The sequence below is a fragment of the Carassius gibelio genome, chromosome B15 (genome assembly GCF_023724105.1).
Source record: "Carassius gibelio isolate Cgi1373 ecotype wild population from Czech Republic chromosome B15, carGib1.2-hapl.c, whole genome shotgun sequence".
In the NCBI taxonomy this organism is placed as follows: domain Eukaryota; kingdom Metazoa; phylum Chordata; class Actinopteri; order Cypriniformes; family Cyprinidae; genus Carassius; species Carassius gibelio.
The window spans coordinates 9,313,104-9,336,894 of NC_068410.1; the positions used below are offsets into that span (position 1 = coordinate 9,313,104).

A 23,791-nucleotide genomic window follows, 5' to 3' on the forward strand; every position below is an offset into this window, starting at 1 on the left:
GCCACAGCATAAATGGCTGCCCACTGCTCTGAATGTGTGTTCATTGTGTGTGTGTGTGTTCACTGCTGTGTGTGCAAAATCGAAACTGATTTAGGATTATGTGAATATTAAATATACATTTAGCCCTAGAATTGTCTAAATTGGTTATTCTTCTTCTCATTCAGGACGAGGAGCAGCAAGGGAATGACGGTCAGGATCAGGAAGGTTCGGATGATGAAAGTGAAGGGGATGAAGTGGATGACCTGCCCAACTGCAGGGGCTACTGGAAGGACCACATAAGGCGTAAGGCCAGCCAGACCAGCGTTTACCTGCAGGAGTGGGATGTGCCTTTCGAGCAGCTGGAGCTCGGAGAGCTGATCGGTAAAGGCCGCTGGGGGAAGGTGTGCAGGGGCCGCTGGCATGGAGAGGTGGCTGTTCGCTTGTTAGAGATTGATGGTAACAACCAGGAGCACCTGAAGCTGTTCAAGAAGGAGGTGATGAACTACCGGCAGACGCGACACGAGAACGTGGTGCTGTTTATGGGGGCCTGCATGAACCCGCCTCATCTGGCCATTATCACCAGGTTCACCTCTTTTATCACACTCAGTGTTGTGTCATTCATTTAAAGAAATTGATATTTTGTATTCAGCAAGGATGCATTTAATTAATCAAAAGTGACAGTGAAGACATTTACAGAAGATTTCTGTTTTAAATTAATACTGAATAAAATCACCATCCTGAAAAAAATGTGTCATTGTTTCCACAAAAATATTAAGCAGGACAGCTGGTAATAATCATAAATGCTTTTAAAGGACCAAATAAGCATTTTAGAACAATTTCTGTAGGATTATGTAACACTGAAGACTGGAGTAATTCACTGCTGAAAATTCATTGCATTCAATTAATTGAATTTTAAAGTATATTAAAACAGAAAAGTATTTTTTTTTTATAATGTAATATTTCACAATATTACTGTTTTTACTGTATTTCTTATCAAATAAATGCAACCTTGGTGTGACATTTAGACATTAGAGACATTAAAAAACTTGCTTTGGATGGTACTGTGTGTTTTGAATGTGTATGTAGTATGTTATAATATATAGGAGCATTTGCGTTTTGATTGTAATGTATTTTTGTATTATGATCCTGCTGCAGCTTTTGTAAAGGACGGACACTCTACTCGGTTGTCAGGGATTCTAAACTTGACATCAACAAGATAAGACAAATCGCTCAGGAAATTGTAAAGGTATGAAGCATCACATATAATACTTGTTCTTGGCTTTATTGAATGAATGATTTATCAGTGCATGTTATTATCCAAAAAATGTCTTTGTAGTCTATCGTCAAAATGTAAAAATGGTAAAGCAGCTAAAAAAATCATTATATCATCAGTTTGGCTTCTTTAACTCAAATCACATTAACAATGGTTTTGTTTTGTTTTGTATCTTTTTCCTTTTGCAGGGAATGGGTTACCTCCATGCAAAAGGAATTGTGCACAAAGATTTAAAGTCTAAGAATGTTTTTTACGATTCAAACAAAGTGGTCATCACCGATTTCGGTCTGTTTGGGATGTCTGGAGTGGTCCAGGAGGACAGGTAGGGTGTATGTAATGTACCCCAGTGGTAGAAAACTAAAATAGTCTTGTTATACAGTACTGCTTTGTCAAGAACTTCATTATTCTATGCGTTTGTTTGTAGGCGGGAAAATGAACTGAAGCTTCCACGAGGGTGGATCTATTACCTGGCTCCAGAGATTGTGCGAAAGATGGTACCAGGAAACCAAGAAGACTGTCTGCCCTTTTCGAAAGCTGCTGATGTTTACGCATTTGGGTAAAAACCACATCTCTTTTCCCACATCTGCAACACATATACAGGGCATCTTATGCAAACATTTGGTTTCGGTGTTAATGTTTCATTTCTGCTTAAAAAAACGAATTGGTCCTTCATTGTAAAGGCTTTATCAAAATCAAATTACAATATTTCACACACCAACACTGAAGTTGATCAGTTGACTTTAAATGTTTCTTTCACAGCACTATCTGGTATGAACTTCAGGCTAAAGAATGGCCTATTGTTAACCAACCGACTGAAGTTCTGATCTATCAGCTGGGAAGTGGAGAAGGCATCAGAATGTTACTGACCCAGAAGGGTACAAGCTTGGGCAAGGAGGTTACGGTAAATCCAGCCCTGGAATATATATATTATATAAAATATTACATATACACAAAATAATATTAACATGATCATTGTATTGGCACTGCAGGAGATCTTGTCAGCCTGCTGGTCCTTTAAGGTTGAGGACAGACCCACATTCACTCAGCTGTCAGACTTACTAGAGAAGCTGCCGAAGCTCAATCGCAGACTCTCACACCCCGGCCACTTCTGGAAGTCTGAGGAGTATGTATCCTAGTCTGGAACGCTAGCATGCTGTGGATCACCCTTTTTTTAGGGTGTAGTTTAGGGAGCATGAAAACTAACTGATCGTTTGGAGCCGACCTGTGTATTGTTTTTTTGTTTTGTTTTTTTTGTCTCTATTCTGAGCCTATTTAATTGAACACCTTTGGATTTTTTTAGTGTAACGAGAGTCAGAAGGATGCTGTGCATGGAATCAACCATTATATATTTGATCCAACCTGATATTATAGTGCGGAAAATAACAATAAGTGACAGTAATGCAAAAGAGTGTATGCCTGTGAGCTTGTGAGCGTTTTTCTGCTACCAAAGTTTTTGGCTGTTATATGAATGATTGGTCTGGTTTGCAGATGTGTGAAGATTTGTGTGATTTGTCGTTTATTATTTACTAGATAGAAGCAGATAATAGGATTGGTTCAGAGGGAAGGTGCTTATTGATTTAGCCTGTTACACTCTGAATATGTTTATATGACCCAAATATCTGGCCTGTGGTCAGGAATTCACCTTTTATATTTAATAACGATGGTTAGACAGTGGTTCTGAATTTATAATATATTTAAAATAATATTAATGACAATAATTAGATAATATATGATTATATAATGTAATACATTAAATCATTTAAAATGATTTATTATTATTATTTATCAGTACAAGTACAGTACAGTTGAAATCCCTGAATTTTCTTTTGTAATTTTCTTTTAAATATTTGTGTATGTTGTCTCTGCTGTTTTTCTGGTGGGTTTCTCTCCGCACTGGAAATGGCCCAAACTTGTGATCCCCTCTCTCTGTCATCGGCCGTTCCTGTCTCCATCTTGATGGCTCAACCTTTCTTCTTACCAACAACTTCTCCCATATCTTCATATTTCGCATGTCACTTTATTTTCTCCTCTGTATTTTCCTTCCTTCTGTTCTCTGATTGGCTGAATGTTCAGTGCATGGCATCACCACTGTCTGCGTGAGCACTGCAGTCCAGGCCTCCGCTCTCGTTGTCCCTATGTCTACAAATACGATGGTTTGTCAACAGCTGCTGTTAACATTAACATGGCTACTGCATTCAAAGAAAACAACTGAGTCATTTTTAGAATATTTTTAATAGTAGTCCCATCTTTGCCGGTTCTAACACTGAGCAAAGTTATGAGCTGAAAAGTTGTAAATGTAAAAAATGCAGATAGGCTTTCAGCTGTTTTACTGAGCTAGTTGACTTTGCCACATTTTGCCATTTCGAATGGAATTTGATTTCCATTGCTCTTTTGAGGACATACCTTAAGCTTTTACAGTCCACAAACTTTCTCCTGTATTCTTTAAAAAAAGTGACTTCCGTATTCTATGTATTTGCTCAAAATTACGATTTAACTGAATAATTATTTACCGGATGCTAATCTGACCTACTGAGCCCTCCCTTCCGGGATGGATATAGATCTTCAAAAATATGGATCCTGATGAGTTATTTGTAATATCATAAATAATGAAACAATATTTTGATCCAGCTGGATGATGTTCAAGAACTTTTAATATCGAATACCTCTCGTTTTAATTTGTGCGTGTGTGAGAGAGAAAGTGTGTGAGAGTGTGCATGTAGAGTTTTGAGTGATTTATTTGTGGTGTTCTGAACAATGAGAGGCTGGAGAAGATGGCAGTGACTGTTCCCATGACAATTTAAAGGAATTCGAATAGAGAACTGTTGTTTTATTTATTGTACAGCTAAGATTTCTTATATTATTTGTACAAAATGTTATATGTTTCCATCGAAAAATTGTTGAAAAGGTACTTTTCTCCTGTTGTACAGCTCTTTATAAACAAAGTGTGTCGAACACAATTTGTACATTTCTAGAATGAGATTGCGGTTTTAATGTTATGTAATTATGAATTAATATTTTTGTAAAGCTTATAGCCACTTGTCTGTAAACACAATGTCCTTTTATCCTTGCAGAAATAAATAAAACATTTGAAATATTTTCCGTTTTCCGTTTCATGAAAGTGTTGGCAAAAAAAAAAAAAAAAAAACATTATAGTCTGGTTTCACACCGGGTCTAAACTCAAGCCAGGACTAGGCCTTAATAAAAAAATAAAAAAAATGAAAAAGAAAACCTTACAGCTGTGAATCTTGAGATGGCAATGGCTTTGACATATTTTAAGATATTTACTCTAGGGACTAGATAAGTCATGACTATGAAACCAGGGGTAGGCCTATATAATCTAGGCTTCTTTTCTACAGTTGTACATATTACGTATATATACAATCTGTAAGAGTTTTTTTTATATTTGATATCAGAAATTGCATTTTGTTTTTAATTTAGTAGGGCAATTTTTTATTTACTACTAACCTATTTAGTAGGCTACTTTAGTAAATTGACAGACATTTTTCGCAAACTCACCCTGTTCATAAACAAACATACCCTTAGTTGTTAATGTTGTAGTTTAAAATACCTTGAGAAAATGTATGTATCAGAAAGAAATATTAAAGAAAATCCATTGTCTGTGTACTGAGGCTATGGTATTTGTATAGTAGCCTATTATTTACATCTGTCTACGGTTAAATTCTAAAACATTTTACGGACAAAAGAAATTTGACACAAAACTGCTCCTTTACTGTACATCTTTGAATATTTTCTCTGATACTCTCATGACTTGGGTTGTACAAAAATTTTACAAAACAGCTGGTAATCTGGTTTAACAAAATGTTTCCTGAAAGTATGCCATAAAATTACTTTTCCTAGTAGGCTACAAAGAGTTAAGATGATCTACGCGATTTTCCTAGGCGGTAGGTCTCAGACAGAATTTGGTTAAGTTCAAAATGACAAGATATTCAGTTTGGGTATGCAACACCCAAGTCATTCTAGAATTAAGTTATAGACGGTTTCATCGGGCCCACGCGCCTGGACCTAAGTTAACTTCCGGTCTGTGTTGTGTATATCGGTCTGGCTGCGGTGCCATCTACAAACGCAGTTAAAGCCAAGGTGATGAGTAGACTGAAGTTGGGCTCAGGTGGTTGTGCTGCGGGATGTGTTTCCCATACATTTATTTATTTTTGGAGACTCGCCACAATTTTAAAACTGATCGATTTTCAAAAAGGCTTTGTTAAATAAACATGAGTAACGTAACATTACGTAACGTACTTCACGTTTAATAATAATTCCTTACATTTATGTTTAAATATCAAAACGAGGCACAGGTGTTTTTATATCGCTGTATTTCTGAAAGAAGATTTGCGTGTTATATGGGTGATAAAGCAGCGTGTGAGCGTACCAGCTCTGCTTCGTTTACAGCTGTTACTGGGGAAACCTCTATTTCTCGCGCTTTATTTCTATGCTTTAAAACATCTCCTGCTGGCAAATAATGAATTTGCATTTTCATTAAGTCCGCCTGATCCACACAGAAAACACATTTTGTTTGTTATCAAAAAATATCTACTCTAGAGGGACTGTTGTTATTGATTCTATTTGGAGTCTACCGGAAGTTAAGTTAGGTCCACAAAAGCGCTCACGCGCATTAACGTTTGTTTATGTTGATGCCGTTGAAACCGTCTATAGTTGACATCTTGACATGCCATTTGTTTTACATATTTAGTATGAATAAGAGGATGATTATCCGTAAATAATGATAACAAGTCCCCTAACAGCCTATATTTTGCACTTCGGGAGAATGCTTCTGCAGTGTCGATTATTCGGAAATAGCCTACAAATATTCCTAAAATAGAGTAAATATTTAGCGCTTTGTGAGACGTGACCTTATCTGTTTTAACTTGCTTCCCCCAAAATAACCATCTTCTGTCTATTTTACGTAGGGTGGATTAGGGTGATGTGGGGCACTTTTAGCCATTTTGACTTGTGCATCATATTTCCATATGAAGCCAAAATGATACTACATCAAAATATCAACCCTATATAACCCTATCTAAATCAGAAGAATTTTTTCAGAAATTGTAATTAAAGGGGAAATGGCAAATATATTAGTGCTCCTTGTGCCAAATCATTTAAGAATTTGTGGATTTTCTAATGTGGGACAACTCATGCTCAAATCTGGGACACTGTTTTGGCTTATAAATAGTCATTTTTACAAAGTAATTAACACTCCTGGTTAAATGTGCATACCCATGTTTGCTTAATTAATTTAGTAGGCATACAGTGTGTTTGTTGTCTTCATAAGTCAAAAATAAATATATATATATAGAGAGAGAGAGTAACCTATATGTTCATTTATGGAATGTTAAATACAATTTTATAACAGAAATCTTATATTTTTTTTAAATAATGTATTATTTTATTATTTAAAACAATAATAATAACCACCTAATTAAGTCATTTTTTTAAATTAAACTGAATGATTATAGCAAAATAATTTAATAAACCATTTTTGAAAATATGTCAAATTTGGAACATTGAATGCCTTTGAAACTGTTATTAAACAAAAGTGTGTGTTAATCAAATTGCAATAGTTAAAGACTTCATAACAGAAATAAGCCGTCAATGGTCCAGGACGCCATTGTCCTCTAGTCGCTAAATTGTGAATCTGGATCTTAAAACAAATAATAATGCTGCATTATAACCCCCAAAATTTACAAAATTACACGTATGACATTTAACCTTCTTAATGCACATTTTATCAATTGAATAGCATAGTATTTTTGACTGTCCCACATTCGTCAAAACATGATGTCCAATTTTTCAAAATAATTTTCAAAAGTGGGACAACAAAGATTTCTTTCAATAGAAAATATTCTTAATACATTTTAAGAATATTATTGCAAAATCTGATGTCTAAATTCATTGCAAATATAATTTGATAACAATTTAGAACATCGCTTTTATTTGTTTTATTTATAACAGATTTAAATCCTTAACATTCATTTAGTCTAAATCCTATGTCAATGTCATTTCAGTGAACTTTACAAGAGGTACTTCCTGTTTGTTGATTTTCTTGGCCACATAATTTCCAGAAAGTTAAGTGATTTCAAAAACTTGACACCCCTGCTTGAATTTAACACCAATCATGTTCAGTTTCAGTTTCAGTTTATTGTTGTAAAAGAAGAGACAAATTCCCTCATTAGTCAGTTTCCCACATTCAATAGTCTTAGCTAACCTCCTCCTCAAAGAGCAGTTTGGGTTTGATCAGTGAATTAACGTTTACATTGAAAAACGTTAGGAAAAGCAAAACTTAGAAGCCCATGTACAGCCAATGAAAATTGGCCAAGTTCATAGTCTTCTGGAGAGATCAAGCGTTGACGTGTTTTACGACGGAAACCGGACGTCAGTTGGGGGTTCTTAAATCTGCGTGGCTTGTCGAACGACTCACTTTCTTTTTGTTCTCTCGTACACTATAGAGCTGCAGGAAAGTAAGAACTGATAGAATGGCTTTTTATCAGCAACCACCGTTTTACAACCCAGTAAGTGACTGATTATTATTTTGCAAAGAATTATGATAAAGCGTCATAATAAGCAATGCCTTATCATTATATCTCCTTTATTCGCTATTACCTTTGTCTTCCTCTTTTTTGAGTTAGCAACTCCATTATTCAAAGTTATCTGGTTTTGCATGTGCACAATTAAAACTCCTTCATGCAACAAGTAGACCAAGATGGGGTGTCCTTTTTTTTTTTTACTCTCCTTGCTTTCTGTCTTTTTTTTTTTTTTTTTTTTTGCCTAAATGATCATTTTCACCGTTATATTACATATGACACCGTCATATGACATCCATTCCCCAATTTCGTATATCAAACAAGCCAATTTAATAATTGATTCACATTATTGGGGATTAGCTCCTCAGTGCAGATGCAGATTGTGTCACATTACTCTTTACATCAACACAGAGAATCCCATTCAGCGGTCAAATCCAGGGAGGCCTGCAGAATGGGAAGAGCATCATCTTGAGCGGACGGGTTTTACCAGGGGCTAACAGGTGAGGAACATGAAAGAGTTTTATTCTCATTTTCAAAGTGTTGAGCAATCACAATATGCTGGTTACCTTTAAATTGTGCTGCAAAAGTGCTCTTGATGTATTTTTTAGTAGTACAATTATTTACCAGTTCAGGTGTCACTTCGTGAGCCTTGCAATTATTTTAGAACATATCAAATCAGAGATGAGATGAGACCGATCACACTCTCCTTGTTACCCGTTCCTTTTTGTTCTGCAGATTTCATGTGAACCTTCAATGTGGTTCTCATTCCGGGGCTAATATTGCTCTGCACTTTAACCCACGCTATGAGAGCGCTGGGTATGTAGTGCTCAACAGCTTCCAGAACATGAACTGGGGCTCAGAGGAGCGCAAACATGAATCTCCCTTTCCCCAAGGCCAAACATTCACCCTCCAGATCCTCGTTGAGCAGGACGAATACAAGGTACAAGGACACTGACTCTAAAATTGAAGTTTCTAAATAGTAGCCATTTGCATCTTTCTTTCTAATCAGCAGAACCATAAATAGTTAATTATTTGAAAGGCATTTCACCTCTTTTCATTAATGACTTTTGTGATGGTTCTCTTTAGATATCTACTAATGGGAGACACTTCATGGACTATAGACACCGCTTTCCATTCTCTAATGTGGACATCATCTCGGTGGATGGAATGGTGGAGTTGAACTCTATTGTCTTCCAGAATCCTGCGGTGAGAACTAAAATACATGCGTCGCCACTGCAGAACGTTTCTCAGACTATAACTTAACTTTTGAGCTAGTTTGGAATGACTTTTGTCTGTGCCCATGTCTTTTGTAATGGATTTATTAAGTGATCACAAGTGCAGTTCTTCACATTAAAGCAATATTCAGTATGTGTGGTAGCTGAATGCTTTTAGGCCCAGTTTATTTAAATAACATTTTTGAATGTAATATGATATATATATTTGCAGCCTTATTTACCTCCTATCACCCTGAACCTGTAAGACAGATGGATATCATCTCATACCGTGTATAACTTTTGAGATAAAAACTCATAAACAGCACTTTATAATAGCAAGCATAGATTTGCAATGTCTTTTGAATTCATTTTGTATATCATCTTATCTTTTTAGGCTTATACAGCACCTCAAGCAGCATTTCAGGTGAGAGCAAAATCAGTTTGAAAAACATTAAATCTGCAGTCCCTAACTTTTTTGTTCAAAATTAAAAAAACATTCTGTAATAAGAAAGTACAGCATGAAATCAGTTTTCCAAACAGTGTTTTTGTCTTGTACTGAATCACTACAGTACACCTATAATAAGTGTTTATATTCAGATTATTTAGACTGGTTCGGATAGGTACCGCTGCGGAATAGCCCAGTTCCTGCATGATTCGCCATAGACATTAACAGAGAGAAGTAGCTCTGGGTGCAATATTCTTTCGCAAGATGCACCCACTTCTGTTTATTTATTGCTAAAGCACAAAAAGTTACGGACTGAAGCTTTAAGTCAGGACGTTATTGCAGACTTTTGTCTGTGCCCATGTCTTTTGTAATGGATTTATTAAGTGATCACAAGTGCAGTTCTTCACATTAAAGCAATATTCAGTATGTGTGGTAGCTGAATGCTTTTAGGCCCAGTTTATTTAAATAACATTTTTGAATGTAATATGACATATATATTTGCAGCCTTATTTACCTCCTATCACCCTGAACCTGTAAGACAGATGGATATCATCACATACCGTGTATAACTTTTGAGATAAAAACTCATAAACAGCACTTTATAATAGCAAGCATAGATTTGCAATGTCTTTTGAATGCATTTTGTATATCATCTTATCATAGGTACTGCTGCGGAATAGCCCAGTTCCTGCATGATTCGCCATAGACATTAACAGAGAGAAGTAGCTCTTGGTGCAATATTCTTTCGCAAGATGCACCCACTTCTGTTTATTTATTGCTAAAGCGCAAAAAGTTACGGACTGAAGCTTTAAGTCAGGACGTTATTGCAGTTTTCCTGTCATAAACAACTGCTGTTCCTTTCATCAACAGCCCCAGTATGCTGCACCTCCAGGATGTGGAGTAAGTGCTTAATACATCTTGAAATATGTCATGTGACACCTTTATGGTGATCAACATTATGATATAATTGTTGCTCTACAAAACCCCCAAAACACCCTAATAGGATTCTACAGACATTAAATGGCCTAAAACATAATGTAAATGAAATGTTGGAGAAAGAGACTATTAGAAAGACAATGTACTTGTTCTTCCTCATTTGATGTGACCGGGTTAATGTGTCAACTACGGTTCTAGAAAATAATGACACCTACTTCACCGCTGCCAAGTGTCAATACACACAACTTCCTGTTTAAGTTAGTTGGCCGTGTGAGCATTTCGAAAACCTTTGTTCGGTGTTATCTGTGCTTAACAGTGCTCTTATTTGTGACGCTGTTAATAATGAATCATTTATTTTTTACCATTCTGTTGTATCGAAATTGCTCACTAAGGTGCTGATATTTAATCAAGCGTCACATTTGCAGTCTCCCATATCTTTCAGTAACAGTTTTTAGATAAAAAATGTTTTTCTTGTATGAGGAAATGATAAAAACACTGTTTATCTACCCACAGTTCCCGGCATACCCAGCTGCACCTAACTATGTAAGAGCAACTCCCATCACAAATAATCACATGACCATACACAACTGAAAGTCATGCATGAAGAGATTCAGATAAATATGAGAATCTGTGCTTTCAGTGTGACACTCCACAAGTTTTTTAATTATTTTTTAATAGTAATATTACATAACTTAAAATACACTCATTTATAAATCTATTTTTATTTTGACTTACATTTAGACTATCCCGTACAAAACCGTCATCAACGGTGGACTTCACCATGGCAAAAACATTGTCATCCATGGAGTTATCAATCCCAATGCTAACAGGTCAGACATCGGATGACAGACTCACACTGTTATTTGGATTATAACTAATGTTACATATTTAAACAGAAATGTAAATCTGTTTCTTTTTCTTCTGTTCCCTCCATTAGAATAATTTTTAACCTGCGCCACAGAAGTGGGATTGCACTGCACTACAATCCTCGTTTCGATGAGAGCGTGGTTGTGCGCAACTCCAATCAGATGGAGCAGTGGGGTGCAGAGGAGCGGTTTGGAGACTTGCCCTTTCAAAAAGGACAACCTTTCCAGGTAGACACACTTACATCCATGAACATGTTTTACTTTACTGATGCTGTCGTTGTGAGTTGAAAATAATATCACTTGTGTGTGTTGCAGGTCACTATCTCCTGCGAACCCCATCATTACAATGTGTTTGTCAACGGCAAACAAGCACACACTTACAAACATCGCTACACAAATCTGACTGACATTGATATTTTGGAGATTTGCGGAGATCTGCAGCTGACTTTTGTGCAGGCTTAACAGGAATCTGTGATGTTTCATTTTTAAATCACTTTTAAGAGAAAGCAATGCTTATTATTGAAAAGTAGAATTGCTTTCAAATACGGAGAAATGGGTGACCGTAAACATGAAAAGCACTGTGATTTTGCTATTTTGAATCAACATGAAATCCTTAATTATTGCTTAACAAAGGTGAATTAAGAGGACCATACTTCTCTGATATGCTAAATGTAATGCTTTTATAATGCTTATAGGCTAAAGCATCTTAAATTGATCTGAAATAACTCATAGCGTGTGGGTCATATTTGATTTTTTTTTTTATAATTTTATTATTTTTTTCTGACCCGCTCACTGATTTTGACCAAACTTGAACTGGTTTTCACTGAAAACTCACATGTGGTATATTTATTTTGAGGAACAGGCTTGGTGAAATCTAAACAAGGAATTGATACCTCTGTGCTTTCCCCCTCTTTCGATCTGGTTCACACAGAATGTGTTTTCCACTCCACTGGGACATGATATAGTTTTGTAAATATGAAGAAGTGTTTGCACTTTGTGCTTGCATCTCGCATTTTTTGCAGCATTGCGTGAAAAAAAAAAAAACCAAGAAAAAAAACTTAAAGAACACTGTAGGGAAGGGTTCTTTTTGTTTGTTTTTGTCTCTTTTGATAACGATCTAGGCAGTTTTCAGTAGTACAGTGAAAGATTAGTGTTCCAGAAAACCTTACATATTCATAAAATAATTTGATCTTTAATATCTACTGATTATTGAAGTAGGTCTAATATTTGCAGCATGGTCGCAGAATTTTTCCTGAAATTTAATGTTAAGGTAACATTAAACATTCTTAACCCTTTAAAGCTCTATTTGGGAATTTTCTGAGAACCAAAAATAATATTTCTTAGAACTAGTACCAAAAAGAACAAAACTGGGCTAATTGAGATTGTGATTTGAAGACTTTTTTTATTACTACATTCAAGACCGCTCATTTGAGAGTTATTTTTTATCAGTATTATTTTTTATGGCTCCTTAGTATTGTTGTTCTTTTGGATTTAAATGGTTTTGATATTGTTCTATTATTTTATGCCCTTTCAAATGGTACACCTTTTTACTTTATTTAACCCTTTATTCACCTTTTTCTCTAAGAATATATGATATCTGCTCTTATCTATGTTTTCAATTTAGCTGTCTGGCAGACAACATAGGTAATTTTCAAGGTATAACCATATATAAGCAGAATTATTCCACTGCACCAATGAACTCATGAAGAGGTCTGTATTAATGAAGTTTATGGACAGCTGCAGCTGATTTTTGTGTGTGTCTAACAAGGATCTAGGGTCCACAAATACATGTATGGTTAAAAATACACTTTCTTTTCATTTGGTTTGCAAAATTCAACGGGGCAAATCTCTTATGCTGATGATAACATACTATATGTCTAAACTTTTGCAGTCTTTTGCACTTTGCTAAATATACATCTACATATAAATCCAGATGGAAGTAGAAAACTACCTAAAAGCCTTTTCATCAGAAGTTCAATTTTATCTTTAAATGTTACAAGTGCTACAAGTAATTTTTACAGACAGAGGGTGAAGAACAAAATATTTAAATATTTTAGTGCTGTTGACATTAGCAAAATAGGGACTGGTTTCTGTTGACGTTGTATTTAGATTGATCTCAAGGTGGCAGAAGAAATCTGCTTAATTTGAATTATTTTAAACAGCTAACTGCTAAATTAGCAACTTAACAGCTATCTAATATTATTATATGAAAATGCAATAGGTGAGATATTTAAACTCATTTTTTTTCATGCTTTCATTACACTTCATGACAGTTCAGCTTGTGATTCTTATTACGTGGAGGTCATGTTTGGAAGTCTCTGAGAACCTGACACCTTTTACATTTACATTTATCATTTAGTAGACGCTTTTATCCAAAGCGACTTACAAATGAGAACAATAGAAGCGGTCAGGTCAACAAGAGAACAACAACGGTATACAAGTGCCATGACAAGTCTCAGTTAGTCTAGTACAGAACGCAATGCAAGGTTTTATTTTTTGAAAAGAAGGAAAAGTGCTAGTATTAGTTGGTTAAGTGCTGGCGAAAAAGATGAGTCTTTAGATGTTCCTTGAAAATGAGTAAAGACTCAAGAGGTCATTCCACCAGCTGGGCGCTGTTTTTGTCTCCATGTTTTTCTGTGATGCTGCTGCTCCAATGAACATTTCTTAACCAGTGGCCACACCATAATTTTTTATAGTGCATTGATAGATAATCTTAAGTATTAGAAGAGAATTCAGTCTTATGAATTCAGATTATTGAGGTGGTTTATTGCAGCATGGTTACAGATATGTTAATTTTTTATGTTAGAAGAACGTTAGAGGATTTTTCTCCTTAATGCAATTGCTCCATATCAAAAGGGGCACATTATTACCTTTTAAAAGGATGACAGCTTTTGCAAATTTATTCCTGAGGGTTTATTTTATCTGCTCTTATACAGGTTTGCATTTTATGGCAGATATTTCTAGGTAATTTCCAGTAAAGGTATATCTATTAAAAAGGACAAATATTCCACTGTTTATCTTAGATATGTGTGGCTCTTAGACTCTCATGTATCTCTTTGGTTATATTATCACTGTTACGCCAACAGTAGTCTACATGTCTGTCTCTGGACTATAGTTATCTCCCCTTTATACTTGTTTGCATTTTACTGGTAGAAAATATTTCTAGGTCATTTTCAGGTAGCTATATCTACCTAGAATATTGTGTATAGCATTTGTATAATATATGGGCGGTCTTAAAATCACAGCTATATTAAGACGATTCACCTTGGTTTACCATCCTCGGTGCTCCAACCTTGGTCTTGAATACCCAGCTGAAGATTTGCAGTGAGACTGCAGAAAAGAAGGAACTGGCAGAATGGCAGATTCTCAGATTTTTCACAAACCAGTACGTAACATTTTTAATATAAGACTCTTTACTAAATACTTCACGTCAGCATGTTCACATACCAGTAGTAATGAAGGGTTTAGAGATTTAGGTATGCAGCAATGTTTTGGGTGTTTTGTCAGATTGAGTACTTTTATTATTTTATTTCCCAGATATTTATCATGGTTACAATGTAATATTGCATAAATATGCTTACTGTATTCACATCTCAGACACAGTCCGCAATTACTCAAGGGATACCAATCACAGGGGGCTTGAAGGAAGGGAAGACTATTGTCATAATTGGACAGATTTTGTCAAATGCTCACAAGTGAGTATTTTTTCATGTTCATCTCAAACGACGGAATATTACCATGGACATTGTTTGTTTAGTATACAGTTTTCATTGTGTTCTCCAGATCATATATCAGCCTCAAGGATGGTACTCATCCCTCTGCTAAAACTGCTCTGTGCATTAGCCCACACTTCGAGGATGATCACCCACACATACTGTACAAGACCTTCCAAAACGGTAGCTGGGACTCAGATCAACCCACTTCTATGTCTCCTCTCCTCCAAGACCAACAGTTCATCATCAAGATCCTTGTCACCGCACAGGCATATGAGGTATTTATTATTTAAAAGCCATTTATTTAGCTGTAAAATCCCCCAAAATGACATTCAGTCAAGCTCCAAACATGACTGGCAGGTAAGATAGTGACTCCTCTTTCATTACTACGTCTTTTACCAATTTGCTGTTTTATTTTTTTCTTCACAGTTGCTAGGACACCTTTCTCAGTTTGGTCACTTTTATTCCATTTACCAAATTCCATCTTAGCAAAGCAGGAAATACAAAATGCATACAAAATGCATTAAAATGACAAAACACTTCACACGTGCTTTAAATCAACTCATTCTTCTATTAAAATGGCAAAAGCTGTCACTCACCAAACACATTTTTCAATCATACACTAATGCACTTAAACACTAGCAACAATTAGCATTATACAATTAGTATATTCAGTATCCACTGCAGTATGTTATGTACATCTTCACATTACTGTACAAAACTATTTCTACATTGTGCCGTTTGTATAGATGTAACCGAAAGACATAAAAAAACAAAAAACAACTGTTAACTTTCTAGCCACAAATTACAGGAGATAAATCTTTATTCAGTACACTACTGTTCTGTTTCTGTACTAGCTGAATGAAAAGAATGATTGGTTTCCACTGTTTTGCTCATTAAACAATGGCTCTCCACAGATAAGTGCCAACGGGGAAGAATTAATGGTCTATAATCACCGTATGCCGTTCGCTCAAATGAACATCATCTCAATGGAGGGAATGGAGCTGGATTTCTTTGGCCATCTTGTGGTTAGAATAAACATATGCTACCCCTATTGAGCATAAAGTTCAGCATTATTAAAATGCTATATACTTTCCTATATTTTACAGTTTCATAAAAAATAATTTTTATGCTTTCATACTTTTTCCTGCAATCAGGTGGCATCGTACAAAAAAGAACTGATCAATGGATTAAAGCCTGGCAAAGTCATTGTTATTCATGGAACTGTTAACTCTGACTGTAAAAGGTCTGAAAAATTCTTTCTTCCTGACATACATCACTAGCATTTTCACACTTTCTTTCTTTCTTTCTTTGTAAACGTACAGATAATATCAAAAACCGTTTATGTTTATGATAACGTATCCACTCTTCTGTTCCATTCTTCATTAGGATTGAGATTAATCTGCGCCACAGGTATGGGATTGCATTTCACTACCTGTGCCATTTTGAGGAGAATGCAGTTGTTCGCAATACCTGGACGGACGGGCAGTGGGGGCGAGAAGAAAGGAGCGGAGACATCCCTTTTGCAAATGGAGAGTTCTTTGAGGTAGGCTGGCACACTGACATGTAGATGCTTTTTCTGTTTAAATGGACAGAGTAATACAGTAATAGAGTTATACAGTTGAATGGACAAAAGATTATAACATAATTTTCGCAAAAATTTGGTTTGCTAATGGGTTGTGGATGACACAAGGGCAAGTAAATGATAACAGAATTTACATTTTTGCGTGAACTGTCTCTTTAAGAGTATATGTTTGTTTGTGACATCAGAACAAGTATCTTACTGTCAGTTTTATATGTGTGATTCAGATGAAAATCACCTGCAAAGCAGAGCAGTATGATGTGTCAGTGAACGGCCAGCAAGCACACACTTACAAGCATCGCTTTACTAATCTGGGTGACATCGATGTTGTTGAAGTTTGTGGAGGTCTACAGTTGTTTTCTGTGGAAGTCAAGGATCCATAGGAAGTGCATATTTAAAACTTCCACAAATAAGTTCATATGCTTAAAACTACTTTTGTTGGTGTTGTTAATGGCTTTGAAATATTAAACTGCTGGTGATAACATATAATTATTTTCTGCCACTATTTTAACTATTGTGAAATGTTATGTTACACATGCAATGTCTCAGCTTCCAGACGGATATCACTAAAATAGGTGTCTTAAGAAATCCTGACTATGTGAAAGGGAAAAAAAAGTGAAAGTGACATTCAGCCAAGTATGGTGACCCATATTCAGAATTCGTGCTCTGCATTTAACCCATCCGAAATGCACACACACAGAGCAGTGAACACACACACACACACACACACACGCGGAGCAGTGGGCAGCCATTTATGCTGTGCGCCGGGGAGCAGTTGGGGGTTCGAACACCGACTGCGATGTCTGCCATTCAAGGCGGGGTTAGGTGTCTTGCTCAAGGACACCTCGAAACTTGGTCAGGTGGAGCCGGGGATTGAATCACCAACCTTCCGGTTTGTAGACAACCTACATGAACCACTAAGCCACTGCCGCCTATGTTTGCAATAGACACACCTTTTATCACAGCACTCTTTTCTGTATGCATAAAATAACCTTTGTCAAACTGAGCAGTGACCTATACAACAGATAGTATTGTATGGAATGCTGTATCTCATAATGTAGTGCATGCAGCTGAACCTTTTAAAACATTTCCAGTGAAATAAATAGGAGTAATGTGTAGCTAATGTTTCAATGACTATAAAAAAATGTGTGTAGCTTCCTTTTATTTTTCATAAATATTATCATAAGGCATAATAATAAGCAATGCCTTATCATTATATCTTCTTTATTCGCTACACAGCAAAAAACGTTGGGTTGTTTTTTTAACTAGTGATGGCCGATTCGTGAACGAATCGTTTAATTTAACCGGTTCTTTTTATTGAACCGGTTGAACCAGTTCACCAAATCGAACTGAATCGTTTGAAACGGTTCACGTCTCCAATAAGCATTAATCCACAAATTACTTAAGCTGTTAACTTTTTTAACGTGACTGACACTCCCTCTGAGTCAGAATAAAGCAATATCCCGGAGTAATTCATATACTCAAACAGTAGGCTACACTGACTGAACTGCTTTGAAGCGAGAATTGAAGATGAACACCGAGCCGAGCCAGATAATGAACGAACACGCCCACTGCTGGAGCAGTTCTCGTTCTCGAGTCAAGAACCGGTTGCTTCGGTTTTCGGATCACCAGTAGACTCAACCGAGAATCGTTTCTGTCGGACGCGTCCGATTTGAGAACCGATGAACTGATCAATCAGGGTATCTTCCGTCCATTCCAAATCCGTTTTAAATACCCTGATTTACACGGACCAATGTATAGGCCAAATGGGTTTTCAGGGAAGTTGGACAATAGTTAAGACTCTAAAGATGATTTATGAAATATCTGTACTGTATGATGACACATTCACAAATTGAGTTTGTAGTAAACAGAACATGAACACGAGTAGAGCAGTTGATGATACATGCAGCACGTGCTAGTTAGAGCGATTCTCATTCTCGAGTCAAGAACCGGTTGCATCGGTTTTGGGATCATCAGTACTGAACCCAGAGCTGTTAAATATGAGAGTTGCGACACTCTTTGATCTCGCCGCCACGCTGTCACGTGGTTCATGTAGCTCTCAATAGCTCCAAACAACTCCGCGCTGTCAACCAGTTTGAATGGTTTTAAGCGGGACAGACAATTCAACTATATTTGCAGCAATTAGGTAAATATTGACGCATAATATGTATTGATTATTACGTTGACACTTGCATTACATACATATAATAACATTTTTTTTTTCGGTGGAGTGGCGGAAACAAGGCATTAATCAGTTTTTGTGTTTAATTTTGGAGGGAAGATCCGGCGGCTAGCGTAAAATACATTTACAGTAACGATTATATTACAGCATTTTCCCGGCAAATATTAACGCGTATGAACTGATTACTATGTTTACTACACGTAAAGTGTGTTCTCTTTTCCTAAATACGATCCATAACATTACCGTTAACGGGATTCATTTCAGGATGGTTAACCCCTTCATCCTTCCCTAAACATAGGCTAAACCTTCCCTAAACATAAGTGTACTGTTAATAAAGTCTGTATACTAATAATATATATATACACAAACACACACACACACACACACACAAAAAGTTCTAAGAACTAATTTGTCCTAAGGTTTTAGGACAACTTTAGATTCATTTCAAATGATATATATATATACACCCACCAACACATGCATATACACATATGTACATAAACACACATACTTTACATATAGTGAGTTTGTGTGTACACATACACGCATGTATATTTTATATATATATATATATATATATATATATATATATATATATATATATATATATATATAATTAAATAAATGTATATATAATATAGAGTAGTCAAAATTAGAAATGGATCAAAAAAGTAAATCAAAGTTGTCTTAAAACCTGCTTCTTAGGAATTGGCCAGCCACTTCGGACCAGACTTCTCCAGACGATAGATGGATGTACTAGGGTCCCAGTTTTCTGCAGCTCGGAGCTGATGGTACTGCTGGACATCTTCTAATTGCAGGGCAAGTAAGCATGATGTGCCTTTCATCTGCTGCAGTAAGTATCTTTGGGTGACATTGCTGCCCATTCCTTAATTTCTTTGTGCTTCTTCAACAGAGCTTGGGCAGCACATCTGAAGCAGCGCATCTGTCTTGTGTCTTGTTGCTGTGTCTTGCCGTGGTATATGTTTTTTTTTGCTGAGTTTGGCTGTTCCTCACCCAGTTCTGTTAATGTTAATATTATTGTATATATTTTATTTAAAATTTTATTTTGATGCTTTGGAAATGTTCTTAACGTTTATGCCAATATATTTTTCTTGTGCTTCTATGGTCATAATTACTAACATCCTAAAGTTATGTTAAGACACATTCACATAAATATATACACATGCACAACAAGTGAATATCAATGAATGCCAGAAGCTGCTCAGTTTAAGTCAAGAAAAAATGTAAACAGTGAAAAATCTACAAGGCAACCAATTGCATTCAACAAAACATTTAATTAAACGTTACATCCTGTGAGAGGGTAGATACATCCAGAGCAGCAGTGTACATGTGCTTTTTTCATCAAAAATTTTAAGAGCCATGAACATGGGTTATGCAGCTGAAATTCTTCACTGTATTGTAAATAACTATTAAAATCATGACTTCAGTTTTTTGGTCAAAAGTCAGTCTCAAATTGTTTCACATCTCAGCCTCTTCAATTTAAAAATAGATTAATAATCTTTCTTTTTGCAATTATACTGTTTATTTGCCGGGATCATCCACATTTATGCTAAATATCCTATCATCACAATGCACTGTCTAACAAACGGTCTGTGTAACTTTAATGACTAAATTAACCAAAGAACAACCTTGCAAGATACAAGTTAGCTATGTTTTCTATTTGAGCTAGAGAAAAATAAATAAAAAAAACAAAAATTATAGTTAAACTAGCTAAAGTTAATTGTAATCAGGTGTACTAATACGGTCACAAACAAGTGTTAATCACGACGATCAACGTTGTATGCCAACGAACTTGAAGAAAATTTGAGGTAAATGTATCATCAGATTATGGTAGCTAATATTAGTTAAGTGTTTGTTACTTAAAGGGTTAGTTCACCCAAAAATGAAAATTATATCATTAATAACTCACCCTTATGCTGTTCCAAACATTTAAGACCTCCTTTATATTTTAGATTTAGTCCGAGAGCTCTCTGTCCCTCCATTGAAGCTGTGTGTACGGTATACTGTCCATGTCCAGAAAGGTAAGAAAAACATCATCAAAGTAGTCCATGTGACATCAGAGGGTCAGTTAGAATTTTTTGAAGCATCGAAAATACATTTTGGACCAAAAATAGCAAAAACAAGGACTTTATTCAGCATTGTCTTCTCTTCCGTGTCTGTGTGAGAGAGAGTTCAAATCAAAGCAGTCTGGATATCCGGTTCGCGAACGAATCATTCAGTTCACCAAATCGAACTGAATCATTTTAAACGGTTCGCATCTCTAATACACATTAATCCACAAATGACTTAAGCTTTTAACTTTTTTAATGTGGCTGACACTCCCTCTAAGTTCAAACAAACCAATATCCTGGAGTGATTCATGTACTCAAACAGTACATTGACTGAACTGCTGTGAAAAGGGGACTGAAGATGAACACCGAGCTGAGCCAGATAACGAACAAAACATTGACTCGTTCACAAGTCAAGAACCGTAACAAAGTAACAATTCATAATTCTAATAAAATTACCTTTACACCACATACTATGTGGCCATTTTACCCTTATTTCCACCAAACATTTTACATACTCTTGAAGATTTCTTTAGGTCTTGTCTCAGACCCAATCTCTCTGGTCTCGGTCTTGACTTGGACTCGACCCTTTCTGAACTCAGTCTTGACTCGTACTCGACCCTTTCTGAACTCGGTCTTGACTCGGACTCAACCCTCTCTGGACTCGATCTGGACTCGGACTCGAATGAGCTGGTCTCAACTACAAGCTCTCGGACTAAATCTAAAATATCTTAAAATGTGTTCCAAAGATAAAAGGAGGTCTTACATGTTTGGAACAGCATAAGGGTGAGTTATTAATGACATAATTTTCATTTTTGGGCAAACTAACCCTTTAAGCAACGATTAAGAGTCTACCTACCTCAGACTCCAATAAAAATTAATCAAGCTGGCTACATAAAATACAACTATTATATAGATTCATGCGAGGTCGGCTAATGCGTTCAAATGTCAAAAATACAGTAATTTCATCAATTTACCAGCGAGCGTACTTCAGAAACATTGAAAATGTGTGCAGTTCAGCGCTGGAACTATCAGTGTTTGGAACTATTGGCTGCTCCACGACATGCGTTACTTCTGCATTCCAATGTTCCTATGGCAGTCTATGGGAGTGTCGCAACTCTGTTTTTCAACGGCTCTGAATGACCCAAAAACCATTTCTTTCGGACACGTCCGATTCTAAAACCGAGGAGCTGATTATACTGCGCATGCGCGATTCAGCGTGAAGCCAACTGACTCACAGCATGTCTGAACCGAAGTGACTCTTTTGGTGATTGATTCTGATTCTGTGCTAATGTTATGAGCGCGGGTAATCCAAGGGCTTGGATGAAGGGCAATCTGGCGAAACGTGAGTTCATTTAATAACAAATACATCGGATTATGTTTAGTAAGTGGATCATGGTTTCTGCGCTGATGACACCTAATTTATTTACTTTATATCTTCAAGACTTAAATCCTCATATGCACATTATTGCTGTTACTGTATTTGGGTGTTGTTGCAAAACTCAAATGTAAACTTTTCATGATTATGAGGTTTTTAACTGACTAAAGTTATGATTACTGACTTTATATATTTGAATGTTTGATAGACGTGACGCCATTACGTCGAGCGTAAAAGAACCGCTGAAACGGTTTTTTCAACCGGTTTATTGAATCTGACCATCCGAAAGAACCGGTTCGCGGAAAAGAATCGAACTTCCCATCACTATTTTTAACCCAACCATTGGGTCACACATATTGGGTCAATGTGATGGGTTATCTTAAAATTTGTTAGGTAATTTTTTTTTTCGTCGTTGGGTTATTGTTAGTTATAACCCAACTGTTGGGTTAAATATTGTTATAGTGTTAGTTAATTAAATATAAGTTTAGTTACAGTTATTTTATATGTTATAATGAGTTCTGTATTGTCCAATTAGATGCTGTTACGTTATTGCACAGGGACTAGTTTTACTGATTGTTATGTTCAGAGTTAGTATGCTCGCAGGTTCTGGTGTAGATGGTTGTAGTAAACCCATCAGCAATGGGCAAGAGCATAACCCCGCTGTTGTAAATCTATACTTTACTAAGTAAAGTTCCTTCAACGGATTACCTTTGTTGTGTGCTTCTCTCCACGCCTCCGCGGGCACTGATAGACTAACGTTACAGACGAGAGCACAACAAATGTGGTTTTATTAACAAAGTTCGGGAGAAGCACGATCAGATAATCATCCAATTTGGCACAGGTGCATCTCGTTTAGCTAATCATCTTAAATAGCACACAAGCGTATATATATTCAGTCTTCCTACCTCCTGTCCCACGACAGTTTTTCGGCATCCCTCCTCCACCCCAACTCCTCACATCTAATCTATTTATCCCAAATTAGGGATAGGGGGAGTTATTTGGGTTCGGGCTATGCTCCGGACCCCTCCCCCAGGACAGCACGCCAAAATATGCCTACTACTTGCCTTCAGATTAGATGTAAGGGTGAACTCATGAATGTTTCCCGCTTCACTCCGGTTCAAATTTTAGCGGTCCAGTCAGCGACTCAGCGCAGACATCAGTGGCAACCTGCCTGATTATGAAGGGTAAGTAACTGTTAATATAATCATATGATGTATATAACTGTTATAATATTATATTAAGTAATGTGTCTGATACGTTAATTATTTTTTATACGTTAAAAAAAGTTATAATTCCCTTTAGTCCGTTTGTTTCCCCCAGAGAATCAGATCAATTGCAACTGAATGCTATTCCTGTTTGTTCGCCAGCATTAATACATAATAAAGATTAGCTGCAAAACTTTCATAGAAGTATTACTTAAAGTTAATAAAATGTCTGGTAAAATGTGAAAGTTTGACGAAATCATTAGAATTAAGCTAGAAAAGCCACACGGGACATTTATCGGATCGGACCAGTGAATGAGCCAGCTGAGCCCACACATCAGTCATGCGACGGACAACAGACTCCGCGAGAATCGTTTGAATGAACCTGCAATTTTATGTTATAAAAGTTAAAAACC

At 36.2% G+C, this 23,791-nt stretch overlaps 4 protein-coding genes and 2 long non-coding RNA genes across 12 annotated transcripts in view; 4 read left to right on the forward strand and 2 right to left on the reverse strand.

Moving 5' to 3' along the window:
• ksr1b (kinase suppressor of ras 1b) overlaps positions 1-4,348 on the forward strand; it is a 36,960-nt gene extending 32,612 nt beyond the window's left edge. For 5 of the 6 annotated variants that reach the window (XM_052576046.1, XM_052576047.1, XM_052576052.1 and 2 more), the window contains 7 exons: positions 165-562; positions 1,135-1,225; positions 1,441-1,574; positions 1,677-1,808; positions 2,012-2,153; positions 2,242-2,375; positions 3,326-4,348. In XM_052576046.1, coding sequence (XP_052432006.1) covers positions 165-562; positions 1,135-1,225; positions 1,441-1,574; positions 1,677-1,808; positions 2,012-2,153; positions 2,242-2,375; positions 3,326-3,464 — 1,170 coding nt within the window. In that variant the 3' untranslated portion in view covers positions 3,465-4,348. Of the gene's footprint in view, positions 1-164; positions 563-1,134; positions 1,226-1,440; positions 1,575-1,676; positions 1,809-2,011; positions 2,154-2,241 lie in introns of all 6 variants that reach the window. The other variant, XM_052576049.1, reaches the window with a different exon arrangement.
• Positions 4,349-7,531: 3,183 nt separating this feature from the next.
• On the forward strand, positions 7,532-11,974 carry LOC127972370 (galectin-9). Its single transcript, XM_052575827.1, has 10 exons — positions 7,532-7,776; positions 8,200-8,288; positions 8,524-8,728; positions 8,875-8,994; positions 9,397-9,426; positions 10,318-10,347; positions 10,897-10,926; positions 11,125-11,213; positions 11,321-11,477; positions 11,565-11,974. Exons 1-10 carry the CDS (start codon positions 7,741-7,743, stop codon positions 11,709-11,711), a joined length of 933 nt encoding a protein of 310 aa, XP_052431787.1. The 5' UTR covers positions 7,532-7,740; the 3' UTR covers positions 11,712-11,974.
• Positions 11,975-13,066: 1,092 nt separating this feature from the next.
• The window catches only part of LOC127972374 (uncharacterized), a 36,786-nt gene continuing 26,061 nt past the window's right edge, over positions 13,067-23,791 (reverse strand). Inside the window, exon 3 of one of the 2 annotated variants that reach the window (XR_008157079.1) lies at positions 13,067-13,200. This is a non-coding gene — a long non-coding RNA (uncharacterized LOC127972374). Of the gene's footprint in view, positions 13,201-13,439; positions 13,576-23,791 lie in introns of those variants that run through there. The other variant, XR_008157078.1, reaches the window with a different exon arrangement.
• LOC127972372 (32 kDa beta-galactoside-binding lectin-like) overlaps positions 13,693-23,791 on the forward strand; it is a 39,406-nt gene continuing 29,307 nt past the window's right edge. The window contains exon 1 of the mRNA XM_052575829.1: positions 13,693-13,841. The gene's annotated coding sequence lies outside the window, so the exon portion shown is untranslated. The remainder of the gene's footprint in view (positions 13,842-23,791) is intronic.
• Positions 13,835-23,791, forward strand: part of LOC127972371 (32 kDa beta-galactoside-binding lectin) — a 39,264-nt gene continuing 29,307 nt past the window's right edge. The window contains exons 1-7 of the mRNA XM_052575828.1: positions 13,835-14,634; positions 14,847-14,944; positions 15,033-15,240; positions 15,880-15,990; positions 16,120-16,208; positions 16,352-16,508; positions 16,772-17,119. Coding sequence (XP_052431788.1) covers positions 14,605-14,634; positions 14,847-14,944; positions 15,033-15,240; positions 15,880-15,990; positions 16,120-16,208; positions 16,352-16,508; positions 16,772-16,927 — 849 coding nt within the window. The 5' untranslated portion in view covers positions 13,835-14,604 and the 3' untranslated portion in view covers positions 16,928-17,119. The remainder of the gene's footprint in view (positions 14,635-14,846; positions 14,945-15,032; positions 15,241-15,879; positions 15,991-16,119; positions 16,209-16,351; positions 16,509-16,771; positions 17,120-23,791) is intronic.
• On the reverse strand, positions 15,514-23,232 carry LOC127972375 (uncharacterized). The gene is made up of 3 exons (XR_008157080.1): positions 22,882-23,232; positions 16,436-16,541; positions 15,514-16,013 (listed from the first exon to the last, which is right to left on the reverse strand). It is a non-coding gene; the product is annotated as an uncharacterized LOC127972375 (long non-coding RNA).